This window comes from Neoarius graeffei, chromosome 23 (assembly GCF_027579695.1).
Source record: "Neoarius graeffei isolate fNeoGra1 chromosome 23, fNeoGra1.pri, whole genome shotgun sequence".
Classification (NCBI taxonomy): domain Eukaryota; kingdom Metazoa; phylum Chordata; class Actinopteri; order Siluriformes; family Ariidae; genus Neoarius; species Neoarius graeffei.
In genome coordinates, this window is record NC_083591.1 from 14,718,561 (window position 1) to 14,742,659 (window position 24,099).

General features: G+C 40.5%; 1 protein-coding gene across 3 annotated transcripts in view; it reads left to right on the plus strand.

The window, feature by feature from the left end:
• rsrc1 (arginine/serine-rich coiled-coil 1) overlaps positions 1-24,099 on the plus strand; it is a 258,504-nt gene that overhangs the window by 32,534 nt on the left and 201,871 nt on the right. For all 3 annotated transcript variants that reach the window (XM_060905828.1, XM_060905829.1, XM_060905830.1), the window contains one exon: positions 726-914. In XM_060905828.1, coding sequence (XP_060761811.1) covers positions 726-914 — 189 coding nt within the window. The remainder of the gene's footprint in view (positions 1-725; positions 915-24,099) is intronic.

Sequence of the window (24,099 nt, forward strand, 5' to 3'; positions counted from 1 at the left end):
GCGATTCAGTTATTTGTTGTATAAATGCACCTGGACTGCAGATTTGGTCAGTCCAGAAACAACATTTGAAGCTGTTAGTTAGTGAGTTATAAAACAGGTTCATTACTTGAAATGTTGTGTGAAGCTGTTGTACTGCACTTTATTCTGTTTTTTTTTTGATGATTTTATGGATTAAAAATATTGAGATGATGAACCATCTGAAAGTCTTTTTTTTGGGGGGTACATCTTACCTTCTCCGAATAAGTAATGGTTACTAAGTGATATTAATTACCTTTGATTAGTAATTATCAGGTATTACCTACTAGCAAGCAAGAGATAATTTTACCCAATTTCAATGAGAAAGTAGCTGTTGAATAGATACATAAATGTGAGGTAAATTTTACCCAATTTATTTAAGTATTTCATAGCTTTTTATTTCAGTTATTTTATACTCAATATATGGAATTACGGTAAATCTACCCTAAACAAGTCAATGCAAATTGTTACCTCAGATTTATTGGGTAAATTCTATAGGTTACTTTTTTCAGTGTAGTGTTAAATTGCTGTGGCGTAAGATAAATAACATGGTGTTGTTGGAAAAACGTCATCACACCATGTTGTTGTTGATTATTTTCCTAGAACAGGAACCATCACCGTGTCATGGTTTATTCCTTACGTATTGATTTTTAAAAGAAGTTAGTATTTTGATTGTTTTTTGGATTTGTCCTCATTTTCTGTGTGTGTAGGTCTCGTTCCCGTCATCGCAGATCCCGCAGCCGGAGTAGCGGCAGATCCAGCAGGAGACGCAGCCGCAGTCGAAGCAGAGACCGTGACCGCAGGACTCGAGGCAGGGACCGAGAGAAAGACAGAGGACGTGACCGAGGCCGTGACAAGGATAAAGAGGACAGCAAAGCCAAAGAAAAGGAAAAACAAGGGTGGGGATTCTTTTTTACACACACACACACACACACACACACACGACGCATCCCCCTGCTCTGATTCGTCTCCTGGTTCCCCTGCGTGCTGCAACTCAATCGCTGCCACTGTTAAAATCCAGCAGGGAGTTGGGGACAGAGCTGCCATCGTCACTCTCATCCATCTATCTCTCTCTTTTCTCCCCGAGCTTGCTGTCTTCACCGTCCCCCCGGCCCCCTATTCTATTTCTCTCGTCTGTTTCCCCCATCTCTCCTGTCTGCCTACCGCAGCTAGATCATGTTAAACTAGAGTTACTCGCTCAGGTCTGATCTCTTTGTGTCCCTCGTGTAATCCGCATGAGCACAAGCTAAACTCATTTTAAAGCCGTTTCCTCACTTTAGCACTATGTACCGCCCCAAAGCGGCACGGCCTAATGCGATTGGAGGACGGAGTGATGTAGAGGTATGGGCTGGGGCTGTCAGTCATTTTGAGCGGCTTGTCGCGGTGACAGAATCTCACACGCTTCGGGAAGAAGTGGTGCTTAGAACTCCCTAATGAGGCGTGTGCGCGTGTAAAATTACTTCTTTCTTAAATACAAGCTTGTATGTACATTAGGGTTGCACATTGTACGGTGCCTTGCAAAAGTATTCATCCCCCTTGGTGTTTGTCCTGTTTGGTCGCATTACAAGCTGGAATTAAAATGGATTTTTGGAGGGTTAGCACCATTTGATTTAAACAACATGCCAACCAGTTTAAAGGTGCAAACTGTTGTTTTATTTTGACACAAACAATAATTAAGATGAAAAAACAGAAATCTGGAGCATGCATAGGTATTCACCCCCTTTCATATGAAACCCCTAAATAAGAGCTGGTCCAACCAATTCACTTCATAAGTCACATAATTAGTTGATTAAGATCCACCTGTGTGCAATCAAAGTGTCACATGATCTGTCACATGATGTCTGTATAAATCAACCTGTTCTGGAAGGACCCTGAAGGTGATGATACACGGGGCAACTTTTTGGGCAATGTTGCCGAGCAATGTTGCTGGCAACGAGCAACTAGGTGAGACACAGGGCAACTTTTCAGGGCAACTAACAATGGGCAACAACAGTTAGCAATGGCAGTTTACAGTTAGCTAAAAAAAAAATCGATGTCTTAATTTTTGCTGTGACCATTTAATCAAGCTGTCTGTTGTTTTTTAGAGCTTTGGTGAGGTAAATTCCTCCATATAGAATATTAAAATAACTTACCGGCGTAAAAACAGATGAGGAGTCTCTCCATCTCTTCACTCCACTGACACTGAGCGGCCGCCATATTTGTTTGAAATTTCTGATCCGAACCTCACCGGAGGTCACATGATTCGATACTCGCGTTCTGATTGGCTTATCTCAAAAAGTTGCCAGAGATTATCAAAACCATTCAGAAAGAAACAATGTTGCCCAATCTCAATAGAAAAGAGTCAAAACGCAATTGCCCAGCAACATTGCTCGGCAACATTGCCCAAAAAGTTGCCCCGTGTATCATCACCATGACTCTGCAACACTACTAAGCAAGCAACATGAAAACCAAGGAGCCTCCAAACAGGTCAGAGACAAAGTTGTGGAGAAGTACAGATCAGGGTTGGGTCATAAACCCACTGTATGTGCATCTCCTGGAAATGTTTTATTCTCAGTTATACTTTTGTTATACTTTATACCAGAGTGCTGTTGAATTCTCAATTCTGATTGGTCAGGAGTTAATGATTACAGCGTGTTTCAAAAAATTTGATATTATTTGAGATGTAAATATCCCAGAACCTACATAGTCTAGGCAAATGAAACTGAACCGGCTTAATGTTGCGCGATATAAGATTCATTCCTCAAAATTTGGATGAGAAATTAAAAGGTATGTGGATTCCGTGAATGATTTCACAAATTTTCAAAATGTGCGCCGCCTGAGACACGGCGCTGAACAAGGTGCAACTTGTAGGGTTTCATTCATAAACGTTTCCTCAGGACACGCCAAACTGTCGTTGGAGGAATCTGGGTCTCCAGGCATGCTCTTGGTCTTCTTGGAGAAGAGGTTTTCACGAACCTGGTCGTCCAGATCCTTTTGCTCTGCACAGGCAGCCTTCCTCTTTGAACTTTGTGTGCCATGTCCGAATCTGCATTGCAGTTGGTGTATTTTTAAAGAGTTCTCTCATAAATGCACGCTGTACAGTCTTGTTCGACTGTGTTCGAGCGCACTCTAACACACAAAACGCCTTTTCTTTTCCAGTGAATGGCATTTCTATACCTAAAAAGATAAAAACAAAAAACATTGAACATAAAATTTTGACCTGTTTCCACACATGCTGTTAAAATTTGAGGTCAGTTGAATGAGAATTGGCAAAGTTATTAGATTGTGAAATGATATCACATTTTTTTTTTAAACACCCTGTATCTTTCTAACGCAGCTGCTTAGCCTGGAAAGCAAATCAGAATTTATTATTATTTTTATTATTCTGCTCATTTTAATACATGACTGTTTGTTTCTTTAGTAAGAGCAAATTCACCTAGACTTGTTGGAGGTGTTATGTAAACAGATAGTTTGTGTGTAAACGCGTATAAAGTGTGTACCATGACTAGCACTGAATGAACACGGGAAAGTTTTCAGAAGGCAGGGTTTTGTGGTTTGCAGTTTCTCTGTAACATAACCTCTGGTTTTTTTTTTTGTCTTATTAACCAGAAGATAGAGAGAGACTGGTGAGGAAATAACTGTTTATTGCTGCTATAACAAAAATGATAACTTGATTTATCGGGTTCCAGAATGTTAAATGTAGATCGAAATGGATGAAAGGTATGAGTAGTACTTTAATAATAATAAAAAAAAGTTAATGTTGGTAAATTGCTGCGGTATGGAGCACTTGCATGTGATGTCACAGCCGATCCAGATTGTGAAAGACGCCATCTTGTCGGTCAAACGCCATATTTCCGCCTTCTACTTCTGGTTCTACTTCTACATTTTCTTCTGGAAAACCCTACTATATACGATTCTACTACAACGGCTGTGGCTACAAGCTCTCCCTACCTGTGCACGTTTTTTGTTTTTTGTGTGTATTTTTGCGTGTTGTTCGTCTGTACCGGACTTCAATATCCACTACAACCGTATGGACTTACTGGACATTGGTTTCCAGCAGAAAATGACGGTTTGTAGCGATTTCCATCGCATGCACAACATTCCGGACGAGATAGCAAGACCAGCGGGGTCTCTGTGGATTGTTATCGGAAGCAAAGCGAAGGAGGCGGTGTCGGGAGAGGAAGCAAAAGCGAGGCTGCAGAGCCGGCCTGTTGACTAAGCTCAGAAAACAGCCACTCAAACCTCCATTGCCAAGCCTCTACCTCTCCAACGCCAGATCCACGGTAAACAAGATGGACGATTTGGAATTACAGCTAGAATTACCTTATTCTATTCTATAATCGGCTGGTCAGTTTTAGTACTCAATACTTAAGTGACTTACCCCTCCAATGAGGATTATTTTCTTGTTTACAAGATGCCACATCTGAGTCGCTGACAAATCCTGAATTTCTGTAAAGATAACTGTCCAGAGATTTATAAGCACGCAGTGCTTCACCACTGAACAGCGAGGGAAAGTTAATGAGGTAATTATACACGTCTGGGTATTCCACCTCTGGCAGTTCAACATCCACTGACACGGTCGTGAAAACTCCGTCCGGTAAGCCATAAGGGTCACTAATCTGTAGGTCGTTTATTTTAGACATATATCTAGTTATCTGTTCATTAGAAAAATGAGCCGTGTAGTCTGTCGGTTGAAATTGATCCATTCTGTACACGAGTGCAGCAATATTCAGCTGTGTGTTTTACCGACAAGATGGCAACTGTGTACTTTCCGGTCACGTGACTGCAAGATCTCTATAAGAGGAATAAAACACTTTTGGGCATGCACTTATTCAAAACATGCTTTCTGGTGGTACTTGTAACGCCACTCAGGTCTGATCACCTTCTGTCCCTGACAAACGTTTATTCCTTCCATAAATTAAACACCAAAATAGGTGTTTAAAAGTGATGATATATCCTTTACTATAATAGCTATTCTTTTATAACAGGCATGTATAAATAGTGGTAGCTCCGATTAGCGCTGATCGTGTTGGAATGTTTGTTCTGCCGTTATGTGTGTTGGAGGTCTTTAAAGCAGATACGCAGAGCCATGGCCTCACTTTCGTTTATAAATGCTTTGAGACCTCAAAAATGGAATAGGAATAGTTTTAAGCGTTAACATTAAATCTAAGATAGTAATTTTTACGATTAAAGTGATTTATATAGGTAGCGGTCTGAGTGAATGACCTTGACGTCCGTAACGTCACAGCAGGAAGGCTATCGGTTTCATCGCCATTTCCGCTATACTACAACACAGAGCTGACTTCAACTCTGATCCTCCATTTTGAGCTAATTTATCGCAATGCCATGTAGATGTGTTTTTGGCCGGTGCAGCAACACGACAGAAGCTGGATTTACGTTGCATTCATGGCCCAAGAATGTTCAAAATGCAAAGATTTGGATGCGTTTTGTGAGAAGTTCAAGGGCACATTGGGTGCCTACGAAGTGGCCTCTCCTCTGCTCTGCACATTTTACTGAAGACTCGTATGAGACCTCTGATCTGTTAAGGAGCGCTGACTATAAGCCCGTTTTGAAAGAGGGTGCAGTATCAACAATTAAATAAAACTACAAGAAAAGGAAAGTATTAATTTTATTTATTTGCTTATTTTTTTTTTTAAAGGAAAGTGGGTTTAGTTGCACCAGTTCTGCTGGAGTGAGCCGACGGTTGTTGGCAAAACCCGGGACGGGACATATCGCTCGGGCAGTGCCAGTGACCTCCCCGCGGTTGTTGCTAAAACTGGTGACCTCCCGTTCTGTCCCGGGTTTTAGTAATTGCCTGAGCCGAGCAGTAATGGTGGAATACACAGTATGGAGTGAAATGAGTGGAGCAGTCGTCTTATTTCTAAACTGGATATTGCTGCCATCTCACCCTTACATGGAAGAACCGAATGAACGGAGAACTGAACGAACAACTGAAAGTCAGATTGTTTCAAAACAAATCGGCCACAAGATCGGCCTTCAAGAAACGAGAACACAGATGGGTAAGCTCCGACTCTCATTTGGATTAAAAAAACAACAAAAATGCGTTGTTTACCTGCATTTAGATTAATACATGTAACTTGTATTGTGTGTTTAAGTTACCAGTATAAGATTATTTAATTTGCTTCAGAATGCGATTGTCTCAGTTCATCTGATTATTTAATTAGCCTTTTATGTTTTATCAGTGAAAATGCATGCATGTACAGTACATGTATGTTGCATAAGTTATAGCACCTATCCTGTTTTAATGAGAGTCAACCCACAGTCAATGAAGTCAAATCAGTCTTAGTTGAGCAAGTCGGTGACGGTATTTCTTACTTTCACCATACATTTTTATTTCTATGACTTTGGTCTATAGCTGTAAAAGGCCTCGACCTTAAAACCGGTTGCCGCAGTGACGTCGCGCACTCAGGGCTGGCTGGCTCAGCGGGGCAGCTCGAATTTAACTCTCAAAAATATATATTTTTTAATTCCCATTTATGCAGCATACAAGAGTCAAGGATGGAGATACTATCCACTCAGAAATGTATTTTAAAATAAAGGCTCTGCGTATCTCTTTTAAAGAAAAGACATGAATCCTGTGTCACTTGAGAGGTAAAATATTGCTTAAAGAAGACATTACCGTGAGTATATAAACAGATGAACAGTGTTGCTTTGTTGTGATTTTCTTTGCTGAAGAAAGCAACTTAATTTCCAAGTTTTGTGATGTAGATAGTGTGGAGCTACTGGTCTGTGATGGTATAAAATTACTGATTTGATTAATATTTGAATGCGTTTAAATACTAAGTACGATACTTGCTTTAAGTAAGAATCTTAAAATATGCATGTGGTTCTGAAAGGAATTTGAAAACCCAATAATATGCAGTAAATTTTCTAAGTGGCAGGACGGTGAGATTTTTAAAAATGTTGCTCCTGCACTTTGGTTTTGAATGATTCTGAGGTTAAAAGTTAGTTTGACATGCAGTGATATTGTGACAGTGTTCGTAACTAACTGATCACAGATCACGGGTTGAGATTGTGTGCCAGTCTTTCAGTATGCACATACACACACATACCGTACTTGTCTTGTAGTACTCGAGTCCGACTCGTGTCCTAATTTTAAGGACTTGTCACTTGACTTGGACTTGAGCACTGATGACTCGGACTCGTGCATTCACTGCATTCAGACTCGTAAGTTGGATATGAGGACTCGGATTTTTTCTTTATTTTTTGTAACATGCCATAATAATTTGGCATAAGATATTTATATCTACATTCATTTTTATACTAATTTCATGCAAGAGAACGCACGTTCACCTGTTCATACGTCATGTTCAGGAACAAACTAATGTTAATGGCGCTAAAATGCCTGGAGAGAACGCCGCTAGGATTGTCTGCTTTGCTTATACAGACTTTTTGTGCAGGGGGAAAAAATGCACTGCTAATGTGTTCCATGTGTAGAAGAACTATCGACGAGACGACGGGGACAACCTTGAACTTCAATCATCATTTGGCAAGACTCCACTCAGAGAAGGAAGTGACACGCTATGTTCATTGCTCTGTTGATAGCGGGGCTTGTTGAGTGATGAACTAGCTAGTGTTAACCCTCTCTCATGTTATTTGCCCTGTTGATAGTGGGCAGAGCTTGCTGAGCGATGAACAAGCTTTTTATCTGTAGCCTATAGAGATCTTGCAGTCACGTGACCGGAAAGTACACAACCGCCATCTTGTCGGTCAAAAACACAGCTGAATACTGCTGCACTCGTGTACAGAATGGATCAATTTCAACCGACGGACTACACGGCTCATTTTTCTAATGAACAGATAACTAGATATATGTCTAAAATAAACGATCTACAGATTTGTGACCCTTATGGCTTACCGGATGGAGTTTTCACGACCGGATTTTGAACTGCCAGCGGAATACCCGGACGTGTATAATTACCTCATTAACTTTCCCTCGCTGTTCAGTGGTGAAGCACTGCGTGCCTATAAATCTCTGGACAGTTATCTTTACAGAAATTCAGGATTTGTCAGCGACTCAGATGTGGCATCTTGTAAACAAGAATCCTCATTGGACGGGTAAGTCACTTAAGTATTGAGTATAGCACTGACCAGCCGATTATAGAATAGAATAAGGTAATTCCAGCTGTAATTCCAAATCGTCCGTCTTGTTTACATGGATCTGGCGTTGGAGAGGTAGAGGCTTGGCAGTGGAGGTTTGAGTGGCTGTTTCCTGAGCTTAGTCAACAGGCCGGCTCTGCCTGTAGCCTCGCTTTTGCTTCCGCTCCCAGCGCCGCCTCCTTCGCTTTGCTTCCGATAACAATCCACGGAGACCCCGCTGGTCTCGCTATCTCGTCCGGAATGTTTTTTTTTTTTCTTGTCCGGAATGTTGTGCATGCGATGGAATTCGCTACAAACCGTCATTTTCTGCTGGAAACCAATGTCCAGTAAGTCCATACGGTTGTAGTGGATATTGAAGTCCGGTACAGACGAACAACACGCAAAAATACACACAAAAAACATAAAAACGTGCACAGGTAGGGAGAGCTTGTAGCCGTAGCCGTTGTAGTAGAATTGTATATAGTAGGTTTTTCCAGAAGAAAAGGTAGAAGTAAAAGCAGAACCAGAAGTAGAAGGCGGAAATATGGCGTTTGACCGACAAGATGGCGTCTGTCACAATCTGGATCGGCTGTGACGTCACATGCAAGTGCTCCATTAATTAAAATGGGACAGTCGAGCAGTAACGTTAGTCCAACACAGTAGCAGAGACACTTTCACATAAAGGCAGCAACATCCACCGTCAAATGGTGCAGTTGGAGTCTTGTTCTCGGACTTGACTCGGCTCAATAGTGGACTCAACTTGAAATTTTCTTGAATGACTTGGACTTGAACACTGGGGACTCGAGACTGGACTTGAGGTTTAGTGACTCAATGACAACGTGTGTGTGTGCGTTTTAAATGTGAATACATTATTTGGATTGAACAGAGTGTGCATCCCAAGTGAATATGTATACTGAGCCAAACTGTAGAATGGCTATTTGCTTGTTCTTTGTTTTGCATTTTTTCTTCTCTCCAGACTAGATGTGTGGATTGGGACATGACGAAGCAAAAAAGCACAAGGTTTTTACATAAATGTGCAGCTAGAAAGCATTCCTGCTGAAATTTGTGAGTAGGGTTGCCAGATTTCATAAATCCCTACCTTAACTACAAAAAAAAAGGGAACCACACACAAACATTTAAACTCATCCGAAATGCTCAGATAGAGAGAAATTTAGATGCAGTTGTCTTCTATTTTTCCGTTTTTCATGGGAAACAAGTTAACACTGATGTGTGTTCAAATCAGATTTGCAGTATATATCTACAGTACCAGTCAAAACTTTGGACGCTCAGACTCATTCATAGGTTTTTCTCTATTTTGAAGTTCTGATGCATTTGTTCACTTCATGGTACTTTAATTGAGAGTATTGCTGCTGTAGGGAGTCACGTCATTAATAAAGAGAAGTGAGCCGTATGAACCGTATCCTCTGGCAGTTCCACATGCCCATGCCACCACGAGATTAAGTGTTTAACAGATGAGCTGCTAGTTTGTAGACTATGAGAGCCTTTTTGTTCCATTCACTTTCCTCATTTCATCACTCTGGTACTGATTAATCTGTCCTAAAGATCTCCATCCCACTGCGCTACATGCTGTTTTTTTTTTTTTTAATTTGATTTTTTAGCAAACTATAACATAGCCTTTATAATCTTGGGATCTTGAGGCTTACCAGTGGATTGGTTCATGTAGTAAATTCTCTGAGGTAATGCCAGTGTGGTGTTCTTCACATGGATGTTTTTTTCTGCGTACGGCTATCCCTAAATCTCAGACAGGCTTCTGTGAGGTTTTCTGAGCAAATCTGGCTCAGGATGAGCCCAATTTATAGTTTTAGTGTGGCTCAGGCATTAGATCACGACAAGAATAAGCATTTTAAAGATTGTACGCGGACTACATGTTCCACGTTTCTGTGTATAGACACTTCCATGTACAGGATTCTGCCATAAAAGCAAACTTTTGAGGCACAATCAGGTTTCGCAGTAAGATTTTCACTGGGGGGAAAACCCCCAAAATTCTTCATGACATTCCATATTGAAATGTCATTTTTTTAAACAGTTTATACTATATGTTAATAATTTGTATAGTGCCTTTCATACATAAAATGCAGTTCAAAATGCTTCACAAGGCAATTAGAAGGAAAATAAAAGAATCAAGTAGAGGCATAATATGAGCAATAATAAAGGCAGTATTTAAGAGACAATATAAGAAAAACAAGAATGTAAGTACACTGAAATAAAATATGCCATGTAAAATAGTTTGTAAAGTGAGACACAAGAATGAGTGAGTAAATAAAAACGGGGAAAAAACTAACCCTAAAGTAATTTTTTGAGTAAATAAAAATCAGAGTTGATCATCAATAGTTTGTGAAATAAAATCAAGAATGGGTGTAAATAAAAAGAAGAGAAATCCTAACAAATCATTTGTAAAATAAAAACAAGTATGAGTGAATGAAAACAAAATAAACAAGTGTTGCCAGGCAAAAACAAACCTTGCCCGGTAGCACTTATGATGAATATCTTTTGGAAGATATTGTGAAAAAAAAAAAAAAAAAGTACCCTATGGGTCCATGTGGTTACTGCTTATAAATAAAATTGTTTTCTGATACCATGTCCATACAGTAAATATAGCATATATATATTTACTCTATGAGGCAGTAGCCACAAAAATGAAGCGTAATCCAAAAATGAACAATTTAAAAATCACAGAAGTAAAATATACCAAGTGTCTGTACTTTTATATTATTCTACTCTTACCTCTTACAGTTTTCGAAACTGAAGCCTCCAAACTGAGGCTGACAGACACACGCTGTCGCCATGACCGAAACTCTTATGCCGCTTTTCCACTACCAATGCGGCTGAGTTGGGCTGAGCCGTGCCGTGCTGAGTCGAGCTGAGCGGGGCTGTTGGAGTTGCATTTCGACTACAACTGCGCTGAACCGTGCTGGCTGGAAGTGGGTGGACACATTGGGTGGAGTTAGCGAAAGTGGGTGGACGTCACGTGATGTCGTTAGGCAGCGCAAACAGTGACATCAGTGGCCTTTTAAGCGGTAGTCTCACGACCCGGATAGTAAACAATAAACATGGAGGACATGGAGTCGTTAGTGTTGCTGGTCTTGGTGCTGTGGCTTGTTGTCACCGACAACGCCAACAGATACTGGCAAGAGCGTATAGATGAGGCGAGGCGCATAAGGCTTCAGAAATTCTCGTAATTCATAATTATTATTCTTCCGGGTTTACGGTGTTTACAGATCCCAGCGTGCTCGTGGGGCGTGTGTGGGCATGTGAGGACACTCCTCCTCACCAATCAGTGCACAGGGGAGTGTCTCCTCACGCCCCGAGCCCCACTCGGCTCGGTTTGGCTCGCTTCAGCCCCACTCCAAAACCGTGCGAGTTTTGGGTGCTGAGTAAAGGCCAATTTATGCTGCCAACCCAGTCCTCGCAGACAGCGTCGCAGACAGTGTCTGCGTAGCCCCCCCACCTTCGCAGACGCTCTGCGCGCACCTCCCAAAAATTGTGACCACCGCAGAAGCCTCGCAGACAGCGCCGCAGACAAGAGGGCTCTGATTGGTCCGCTGTACACGCACTTCCGCTTCCCTATTTTCCCGGTTTGGTTTGTTTTCACGACCGGCATTTTTAAAAACACGAGCGAAGATGGAGCAGCATGAAGAGCGGTTGATTGAGGAAGTACGTACATCTATACGACTCCAGTTCTAGTCATTATTAAAAAAAAAAAAAAAGTTCTAGTCATTATAAGTAACCGGAGGATAAACACTCCACTAACCACACCCACCAACTACTCCTAGCGACTTCGCGCCCCCTTGCGTTGTGCCGGTGAATAACATCGCGCATGCCTATTATCCCCGCTCAACAATAAATTACAACTGTCTGCGAAAAGCTATCTGCGAAAGCCTTGTCGCACGAGCATGCAGAGGCCTTAAGGCTGAAGCGAGCTGAGTTGTGCTGCTCTGAGGTAGTCGAAACGCGAGCCGTGTTGGGCTGAAGTGAGCTGAAAAAGGGTCGTGGAAAAGGGCCATTATTTCCCGGAAATGGCCCAGCGCTAAAGCTCAGTGGAATGCAATAAGCATAAACATGTTTGAAAGTGATTGATTTAGTCTAGTCCATTTATTTATAATTGATAATAATAAATCAGCAGAGCGGGGAAGTTTTTATCAATGGGTTTTAAAAGTGCGTGTGACCAAAACCCCTTCCTTTGCATATGTAAATGACCAACAAACCATCCAATGACAGCGCAGTGTATGCAAATGAGGCAGGTAGTGATCCAATCAGTGTGTATGTGGGAGGAGTCTTTCCAAGGCAGCGCTCCTGCAGTCTGAGCTCAGAGTTTTTTTTTTTTTTGGTGGTTTTTAAAAAACTTTTTGGTCACTGTGGTCTTGACCTTGACCCTCAAAATGTTGGAGGTTCTATTTGAGACCAGTGCCCATTTTTCCAAAGTAATAAGCAGTTTGTGAAATAAAAGAAAATAAATAAAAATCAGAGAAATTTTAAAAGCAATTCGTAAGATAAAAAGCAAATCTATGCACAAATAAAATAAATAAAAGCAGAAGAAATCCTAAAAATGGTATGTAAATTAAAAACAAACGAGTCAGTAAAAGCAAAATAATAAAATTGTTTGTAAATTAGGCAAAAATACGATTAAATAAAAACAATAAATCCTGAAAAGTAAGATTATATTCTGTTATAAAGCTGTATAAATTGTACCCGAGGCTGATTTTTTTTTTAAAGCAAATACTCCTCACACCAAATATTGATTTTGTTTCATTTTTTATTGTTTACTGCTCCGTGGTATTTTTTTAAATGTAGAAACATTTTAATTAAAAACAATAGTAGTCTCGGGTACAATGAGTGCAGTTTTATAAGGAAATGAGCTGTAGGTTTTACTGAGCATCTTGCAGAACCAGCTGCAGTTCTTCTGGACACTTTCACTGTCACACTCGCTTCTGTTATGTTACCGGCTGCGACAAACTACAACTGAGGATCTGTTACAGATGGAGGATCTGGTTCCTGTTTTGAACGACAATGTTTGTTTGTTTTTTGTTTGGTGTTTTCCCAGAAATAGACCAAAAGGTGAGAAACCACCTGTAAACTTGGCCATTGTTTTAGTTCACATCCAAGGTGTTTGAGTGAAGAATCAGTTTTGTATAAATTACATCCATTTTATAGAATGGAAGGTTAGTAAACAAATGTGGGCGTTCATATTTTAAGAGAATGTGCAGTCTCTCAAGTGCAGAAATTTCTTTCTGGCCTCGCTGTGCATCTGTTTGTGTGTTTTATAGCCCATGGTTATGAGTGCTTGCATTAATATTTTGTTGTTTTTGTCCATATTTGGATCATCTTAATGGAAACATTGGTGGGGGGGAAAAAATTCCCCCCAAAACCATCATGCCCCTTTTTTCAGCTGCATCCCAAAGCTGCGTGTGTGTGTGTTTAGTAGATTGCCTTATGCAGTGTCCCAGAAGAGGAAGCAGCCACATAAACTAGCAGTAATGCACACACGCACGCGTGCACGCACACACCTTTCACAGAGAGTTCAGCCCTTTGTTTTCTTTAGTAGATAATTAGTTCCAGTGCTGCAGTTTGCTCTTGTCTTCTGTAGTGGAGGCTGAGAAATGGATGCAGAAAGCCTTCAAGTGCTCGCACTTCATGCTGTAATTACAGTGTGCGCAACACACACTCGGCCCAGCCTGCCTCATTCCAACAAACACACGTACAACGTGTAGAAAACATTACTGCGCTCCTGTATGAACCACTACCTGTGGATCAGTGTAGACTGTGTCCATGTGCACGTGTGTGGTCTATGGTCTTTATCGTAGTTCTGCTCTAATCTAAATACAGTACAATTACAGAAAATCATTAGTCATGTGCAGTGAAGAAGAAGCCTTTATTTATCACACGTACACTCAAGCACAGATTTAAGCACAGTGAAATTCCTCCTCTGCATTTAACCCATCTGAAGCAGTGAACACACACACATGCACACAAAAGTGAGCAGTGTGCACACTCGTACATACCCAGAGCAGTGGGCAGCTATGCTCTGGGTTAGGTGCCTTGCTCCAAGGACACTTCAGCCATGACACAGAGGGAGGAGAAAGTGCTGTTCATTCACTCAACTCCTCTTACATTTTTCCTGCCGGTCCCAGGAATTGAACCAGCGACCCTTTGGGTCCAAAGCTGCTTCTCTAACCTTCAGGCCATGGCTGCCAGTCTCCAGTGTTAGAGCTTTGTAACATTTCAGTGCGTTTTGAGGGCAGACGACTACGCCTGGGTTCTTGCTGATAAACTGCAGTGTGGTGTTTTTTTTTTTTTTTTTAAATGGAAATGTATTGCTGTCACACCAGAAAAAAAGTGAAATAGATCAGTATCATGTTATAATGTGAAAAGTTTATGATCTCAAAATGTTTTTACACATTTTAACAAGATATTTTCATTATTACAACCTACAAACGTATCACAATATACTATTTATCTTATGCCTACTTATTACAAGATCATCCACCATGCTCAATAATGGCAGAATCTTGCTACGTCTCAGCCTAAGCATGAAGTTGATCAAATCGTGTAAATGAGTTCAGTTTATCAGCTCTCTGCACACCTTTTCCTCATTCAAACATGAGTTTCACCTCATAGCTGAACAATGTAAATGATCATTATAGTGTGAAATGTTTCAAGTTGGAATGTGATGATAAATTGCAATACAAATTTATGATAATTTGAAGCAAGGAAATAAAAAAAAACCCGTGTGCGATGAAATAAACCGTGATTATCAGGTTGTGTGTTATCTCATTTTTTTTTCCTCGCTGTAATTGCATTGTTTAAACAGCAGAGGAGTGAGCATAACTTCACCATAGCTGGAAGTAATGCAGCTCTAATGCTGTGAAAACGCACACAAAATAGATCTAAAATGGGAAAGAGCTGTTGTGCAAACAGATTTAACAAGAAATCAGAGCTCTCATTTTACAGACTGCTGAAAACTAAAGAGAAGCAAATGGAGGCAGTTTTATGTTTCAAGCCTTCGTACAACCTTCATAAATGTTTGTAAAATTTTTAACTTGAAGCGAGACGGCCTTTCGATTTCATAAAATTGGTGAAATTTGGTCATTCTGATACATGTTTATTTCTGTAATATCTCACAAAATATCAGGCCATTCTGTGGCTGGGAAGTTATTTAATTTGAGGGGATTCCCGAGCAAATAATGTGCATGAAATCGCTCGCTTTGCGCAGTCAAGCAGACAGAGGAAGTCCATGTGCGCATGCGCAGGTTTACCTTGACTGTGCACTAACAGTTCCATCATTCTGTCGCTAAACGAACAGCTGATCACACCGAGGTGCTCGCTGAGTGCCGATATTTATGAGTTTGGTCCTGCGTTTCCTTTCCTTCACAACATAGCGTCTTTTCTTCTCGCTTTCCGTTACTGTAGTCGGTCTTTCATGTTTCATTCACACACTCGCATCCTCTGTTTTTTATGCCTCCGCCACCTTAAGGTGCAGGAGGCATTATGTTTTTGGGTTGTCCGTGCGCGCGCCCGTCCCGAAACCTTGCGAACACGATATCTCAAAGGTTGATGAAAGGAATTTCACCAAACTTTCACCATTTGTGTGCTTTGGGACAAACATGAACTGATTAGATTTTGAGGTTAAAAGGTCACAGGTCAAGATTACTGTGAGGTCAAATGTCTATCCCCAAACCTTGTGAATGCCATATCTCAAAGACTAATGAAAAGAATTTCACCAAACTTTCACCATTAGTGCACTTTGGGACAAAGATGAAATGATTAGATTTTGATGTCAAAACGTCTGTCAAGGTCACTGTGAGGTCAAATGTCTGTCTGAAAACCTTGTGAACACAATATCTCCAAGGCAAATGAAAGGAATGTCACCAAACTTTCACCATTTGTGCATTTGGGGACAAACATTAACTGATTAGATTTTGAGGTTAAAAGGTCACAGGTCAAGATTACTGTGAGGTCAAATGTCCATCCCCAAATCACAACTTAAGGCGTGTAGTCTACCAGGCGGAGGCATCCCCATCGACGCCGTTGGCATCGAGTTCTATCTAGTCTCTCCTGTTTCAAATTTGTATCCCACAGTGCCTTGCGTGAACGGGGAAAGTCCACCACGTCATGTTTGACGTAGTATCTTGAATTGGGTCGTGGTGAAGCAGGAAAAAATGGCGCAGAATTTAGGGCCACGTGGCCTTAAATTCATTAATTGTTCTGTTAAAAAAAACTAATAAAATTCAAAGTCTGTGATTCGAATTCAGTAGCTTTCAGTCCACTAAACAAAAATAATCGGGTGTCTGGGAAAATTCTTTTCATGGCCTACACTTAAAAAAAATCTGAAAAGCAGTCTACCTTTTAATAAAAGGAATATTTAAAGGAACAGTCCACCGTATTTCCATAATGAAATATGCTCTTATCTGAATTGAGACGAGCTGCTCCGTACCTCTCCGAGCTTTGCGCGACCTCCCAGTCAGTCAGACGCAGTCAGACGCGCTGTCACTCTTGTTAGCAGTGTAGCTAGGCTCAGTATGGCCAACGGTATTTTTTGGGGCTGTAGTTAGATGCGACCAAACTCTTCCACGTTTTTCCTGTTTACATAGGTTTATATGAGCAGTGATATGAAACAAGTTCAATTCCACAAATTGAAACGTAGCGATTTTCTATGCTATGGAAAGTCCGCACTATAATGACAGGCGTACTAACACCTTCTGCGCGCTTCGGCAGCGCATTGATATCTGAGCTCCGTATCAATGCGCTGCCGAAGCGCGCAGAAGGTGTTAGTACGCCTGTCATTATAGTGCGGACTTTCCATAGCATAGAAAATCGCTACGTTTCAATTTATGGAACTGAACTTGTTTCATATCACTGGTCATATAAACCTATGTAAACAGGAAAAACGCGGAAGAGTTTGGTCGCATCTAACTACAGCCCCAAAAAATACCGTTGGCCATGCTGAGCCTAGCTACATTGCTAACAGGAGTGACAGCGCGTCTGACTGCGTCTGACTGACTGGGAGGTCGCGCAAAGCTCGGAGAGGTACGGAGCAGCTCGTCTCAATTCAGATAAGAGCATATTTCATTATGGAAATACGGTGGACTGTTCCTTTAAGCTGATAAAGAACAGGAAAATAAATGTTGCAATTTTTGGTAATAAAACCTTCTTAATTTAATTTTTTTCTCCAAAAATATCGTGAATTAAATCAAATTATGAACTGGGTGAATCGTTACACGCCTAGTTTCAAGTTATAGCAAGATAAGTTATCACATTATAATGTGAAATAATTTATCATGGTATAACAAATATTATATTGTTGGAACAAGAAAAGTTTCTTGTTATAATTGTGATGTTTGTATGTCGTAATAACGTGCACATCTTGTTGAAACGTGAAAAACATCTCACAAACTTTTTACAATATCTCCTTCATACATAACGTGTACAATTGTACACATGAAGTTCTGTAGCATTTTTCCTTGTGTCCGAAGGGGTTATAATGTGATGCTGATCTGTTTTTCTGGCATGGCAGCAATACGCTTCCGTATTTTTTATTTTTCTCATTAATTTTGAGAGATAAAAATGAGAGGCAGGTGAGGGGAAGAACAGTTTCTAGCTGCTATACTATAGGAATTAATTTGTTTTGTGGAACTTCAGCAACAGTGAACAGATTGAAAAAGGATGACTTTCATTATAAAATAAACAACTGTAATTCTTGGCAAAATGTGGAATAATACCTTTTGAGACATGCTGTTATTGGAAAATAATCAAGTTTTGGATTGGTCACATTAACTCGCATTAAGTTTTGTGTGTGTGTGTTTTTAAACAGCAATTTAGACTAGTCTTTAAACAAATAGGTGTGTGTGCACCACAGTGAAGCTGTTTCCAATGCAATGACAAAGAAGAAGAAGAAAAAAAAAAGAAAAATGAGACTTCCTTTTCCTGTGCCTGAACTTTCTGAGCTTGTTTTGGGTTTTTAGTGAAATTTCTAAGATGCTGAGACCTGGCAGCCCTAAACACCACAGAGCGAACATTTTAATTGCCATGTTTCATTTGGTTACATTCGATTGCACAGCTTTTGTTTCGTTAAACTCCAGCGAGAGTCAGAATGGATCATACAAACACTGTGGCATTATTAAGCTTCATTTGTTGTACTTTTAATTTCCTATAACAGCACGCCCTGTCATGTTTCACTTCTTGAATGCTCTGTAAATTGAACAGGACTCCATAGTCATCATTTCAATTCAAATCTCAAAGACAAAATCATTGTCCAGTTAATTACAGGCTGCACTGCGTATACAGATGATAGCTCGTGTTTTTATGTTTTTCTTTTGTTTTCTTTTTTTACACAAAAGTGCACCTGCACATGTTCCTGCTTGAACACTTGTAAACTTGGTTGCTCAAATACTCACTCACCCCCTCTGGCATCAGCTTCGGTATGAGCTTCCTTTTCCCTCGAGCATGTAAACTAATTAGACTTATGAATGTTTTAATGTCAATGACACAACTTGAGTCTTTTTTGTGTAGGAATGCCAGAGTCTGTGAATATACACACATGCAGGGAGAAGTCACCTCCCAAATTTCCTCTTAAATAGTTGGGGAACATATCAGATGCATTTGTGTAATAGACATGAGCGGGATTTCTCACACACACACACAGAATACTGTGCAAAAGTCTTAGGCACGTGTAAAGAAATGTGTCGTGCCACGGGATTTTTGTACCACATGTGCTGTTTACAGAACGCATAGAAACGGCGTTGAAAAGCGCACGATATTTTGTACCATTTTCGCTGGCTGATACAGTAACTATCAACGAATAATCACCTCAATAGTGCCCCTACAGGATACATTTACCACTTTTAAAATCATCCACGACTGAGACAAGTATAAATCTTCCTTCTGCCATAAAAATCAGAGAATGACATTTTGATTTGTAGTGAAAATGCGTCGATCATGCGAGCGCTGTTTTCACGCAACATTCGCTTGGCGGCGCTAATAGTTCACCACGTTTTCTTGATTGTTTTTCGTCTGTTGCTCAACAAATCTGGGAAATTCTCCAATAATCTACAGTCGAGATCGTCTCCTGATGGATTCGCAAGGTTCTATATCATCTGTAGCCAGTGCCTGGAAAATGGACCGTTTTGGGTTGCGCGCACATGAGTTCGTGTCAGATTTACAGTAACTTCCTTCGGTTCAATTTCACTTTGGTTTCTGTTTCCTGCACACGGAGGCTTGGTAGTTTAATGCAGCAGGTAGAACTCAAAATCTATAATCTGAGCAGCTGGTATGAAAATCTGGTGCACTGGCACATATGCTGGAGACCAAAAATGGCTTAAAATAATGAAATGAAATGTTTCGACATGGAAAAATAAACCTGTAATCAGTAAGCCATAATAAAAGAAACAAGGTCAATATTTGGTGTGAGACGACCCTTTGCTTTAAAATAAATCGTAGTCTGAGGTACAATGTGTGCAGTTTTATAAGGAAATGAGCTGTAGGTTTTACTGAGCATCTTACAGAACCAGCCGCAGTTCTGCTGGACACTTTGACTGTCACACTCGCGTCTTAATTTTGCACCAAAACCCAGCAGCCTTCATTATGTTTTATTTTTATTATGCCCCCGGCCTGACTTTAGTCAGTGGGGGCATTATGATTTCATTATGTCCGTCTGTCTGGAACACACTCGCAACTTTTTTACAGTTAAAATTGACCTGTGTGCACCAAATTTAATTAATTTTGGGGTCTATCTGGGGATGAAAGCTGGCGAGATTGACCTATATTTGACCGACTTTTAACTGGGTCAAAGGTCAGGAAATATGAACTCTCAATACATTATATATATTTTGGGTATTAATATCAATGTTCAGCCAACAAATGTGGTATGTACACTACCGTTCAAAAGTTTGGGGTCACCCAGACACTTTTGTGTTTTCCATGAAAAGTCACACTTTTATTTACCACCATAAGTTGTAAAATGAATAGAAAATATAGTCAAGACATTTTTCTGGCCATTTTGAGCATTTAATCGACCCCACAAATGTGATGCTCCAGAAACTCAATCTGCTCAAAGGAAGGTCAGTTTTATAGCTTCTCTAAAGAGCTAAACTGTTTTCAGCTGTGCTAACATGATTGTACAAGGGTTTTCTAATCATCCATTAGCCTTCTGAGGCAATGAGCAAACACATTGTACCATTAGAACACTGGAGTGAGAGTTGCTGGAAATGGGCCTCTATACACCTATGGAGATATTGCACCAAAAACCAGACATTTGCAGCTAGAATAGTCATTTACCACATTAGCAATGTATAGAGTGGATTTCTGATTAGTTTAAAGTGATCTTCATTGAAAAGAGCAATGCTTTTCTTTCAAAAATAAGGACATTTCAAAAGCTTGGGGTCACTTTGAACGGTAGTGTACGTTTGCCTTATCAAGACCTTACTTGAGTTCGAACAGCAGCAAGATTGACCTATATTTGACCTACTTTTAACTGGGTCAATGGTCAGGAAATATGAGCTCGCATAACTTTTTGGGTGGTGATATCGATGCTCACCTGCCAAATGCAGATTTGCCGAGGGAACTCGCATAACTTTTCGGATGTTATCCTCCATCCTCACCTACCAAAGGTGATTCAAGATTCATGCAGCTTTAAACCTGGTCATAGAATTGAAAATATGAACTTGCATAACTTTTGAGTGCATCATTCTGGATGTGATCTACAAATATTCCGGACATTTTTCAAAAGCAACAATTAGATTCTCTATCAAACTGCTCAGCCGGGGACATCTGTGCTCCTTTGCACAGATATCTACAACCCCGATTCCAAAAAAGTTGGGACAAAGTACAAATTGTAAATAAAAATGGAATGCAATAATTTACAAATCTCAAAAACTGATATTGTATTCACAATAGAACATAGACAACATATCAAATGTCGAAAGTGAGACATTTTGAAACTTCATGCCAAATATTGGCTCATTTGAAATTTCATGACACCAACACATCTCAAAAAAGTTGGGACAGGGGCAATAAGAGGCTGGAAAAGTTAAAGGTACAAAAAAGGAACAGCTGGAGGACCAAATTGCAACTCATTAGGTCAATTGGCAATAGGTCATTAACATGACTGGGTATAAAAAGAGCATCTTGGAGTGGCAGCGGCTCTCAGAAGTAAAGATGGGAAGAGGATCACCAATCCCCCTAATTCTGCACCGACAAATAGTGGAGCAATATCAGAAAGGAGTTCGACAGTGTAAAATTGCAAAGAGTTTGAACATATCATCTACAGTGCATAATCTCATCAAAAGATTCAGAGAATCTGGAAGAATCTCTGTGCGTAAGGGTCAAGACCGGAAAACCATACTGGGTGCCCGTGATCTTCGGGCCCTTAGACGGCACTGCATCACATACAGGCATGCTTCTGTATTGGAAATCACAAAATGGGCTCAGGAATATTTCCAGAGAACATTATCTGTGAACACAATTCACCGTGCCATCCGCCGTTGCCAGCTAAAACTCTATAGTTCAAAGAAGAAGCCGTATCTAAACACGATCCAGAAGCGCAGACGTCTTCTCTGGGCCAAGGCTCATTTAAAATGGACTGTGGCAAAGTGGAAAACTGTTCTGTGGTCAGACGAATCAAAATTTGAAGTTCTTTATGGAAATCAGGGACGCCGTGTCATTCGGACTAAAGAGGAGAAGGACGACCCAAGTTGTTATCAGCGCTCAGTTCAGAAGTCTGCATCTCTGATGGTATGGGGTTGCATTAGTGCGTGTGGCATGGGCAGCTTACACATCTGGAAAGACACCATCAATGCTGAAAGGTATATCCAGGTTCTAGAGCAACATATGCTCCCATCCAGACGACGTCTCTTTCAGGGAAGACCTTGCATTTTCCAACATGACAATGCCAAACCACATACTGCATCAATTACAGCATCATGGCTGCGTAGAAGAAGGGTCCGGGTACTGAACTGGCCAGCCTGCAGTCCAGATCTTTCACCCATAGAAAACATTTGGCGCATCATAAAACGGAAGATACGACAAAAAAGACCCAAGACAGTTGAGCAACTAGAATCCTACATTAGACAAGAATGTAGGATTCCTACACTTGAGCAACTTGTCTCCTCAGTCCCCAGACGTTTACAGACTGTTGTAAAGAGAAAAGGGGATGTCTCACAGTGGTAAACATGGCCTTGTCCCAACTTTTTTGAGATGTGTTGTTGTCATGAAATGTAAAATCACCTAATTTTTCTCTTTAAATGATACATTTTCTCAGTTTAAACATTTGATATGTCATCTATGTTCTATTCTGAATAAAATATGGAATTTTGAAACTTCCACATCATTGCATTCCGTTTTTATTTACAATTTGTACTTTGTCCCAACTTTTTTGGAATCGGGGTTGTAGTTTAACCTGAAAAGTGGGCTCTTATGTAATACGCTGCTCAGATACAAACTTTTGTGTTTTTCTGTAACATTTAATTTTGTGCTGGAAAACGAACGTTTGGAACTCTAAAATGTTTTTGCACTGACTCAATAAAGTAGAAGTCATAAAATAGAAATCTATAACAAAGATTGTATGAAAAAAAATAGGGGGCCTCAGACTTGCACAGTACTCCGTGTGTGTGTAAAATATAGAGTACATCCATACATGTACACGTCGTCATCTGGCTCGGCAGGCTGATTTTGTGACAGTTTTCTGATCCTGTGTCATGTGTAATCTTTAATGCAAATATCCAAAACTGTGGCTTTGACTTTTCATATGATGTTATTAGCTGTGTGTGTGTGTGTGTGTGTGTGTGTGTGTGTGTGTGTGGTGGATCAAAGCTCTGCTCTAACCTGCTGCAGGTGTGCCCTCACAGCTGTCACTCCCCTAGAACATGCCACTTTAAGCCATTCAGGTATGCTGAGGAACACACACACACTCTTTTAAAAAAAAAAAAAAGTGCTTCAGTGCTGTTCGCTCCCCCCACCACCACCACCAAAGCATTTTGACTTGCAAGATGCCATTTTTGTCAACCTGCAGCTGCAACAATCTTTTTTTTTTTCTCCCCCAGCCAGGTTGTGGATGAATATATGAGGGAGAGGATCAAAGGAGGTGGCAGGCTTAGCAGGGGGCCTGACACAGCCTTGTGTGGTGTTGTTTTCATTAAACATTTATCACACCTCTAGGATGACAGCAGGCATCTCTGAGCCCTGCACGACGTGTTTTCATGCAAAATTTATCGAAAAAGGCGAGACGTTGTAAAGCGATCTTGTTGCCTTTCACCACTGACAAAGGGTAAACGGATGGGTGTGTGTATGTGTGTGTGGGCATATGTAGGTAATGAAGAGAGTTAAACAGGTTAAGTGTCACTCTGTATATGTAATCGGTGTGAGTCTGGGCATGATTTCCCGCCTTCAGTTGACTCGACTTGCAATTTCGATGCCGTGTTTTAAACTCCATACGTTACAGAAAACGTGCATGACGTGTAATTCCTTTCCTCAGCGCCAATTCTCTAAGGTAAGGATGTTTATCCCAATTCTCCCAGTGCATTTCAGCTGGAGTTCATGGTGCCTAGTTCCATGTTTCTCAACACAGCTAAATAATCTTACAGGTTTTCTGGTACAGACCAGACAAAATATCCCAGTGCTCCAGTGCATCATGCTCATCAAACAAGTCTCACACTGGGTTTTGGCTTTATGCAGATTTATCTCCTACAGACATCATCCTGGAACATAGGAGTAAAGCTTGTTAATTTGTAAAGCTACCAGCAGTATGTTTTCTTGTCTCTTCTTGCGCAGAAACCCATTGTATTCAGAACCCAGCAAAGTCCAAGTTGATTTTCTCAAATTTCGTTCTTGGTACAGGCGAATAAAAACCAAACCAAAAAAAAAAAAACCCACATACCCAAAAAAAGCTCGTATTTATATGGCTAGTTGCTGAATTTGGTAAACATGCAGTATAGATCTTCATGAACTATTTCTGCATGATTAGCAATGAGAAACGACTTATAGAATCGGACAGGT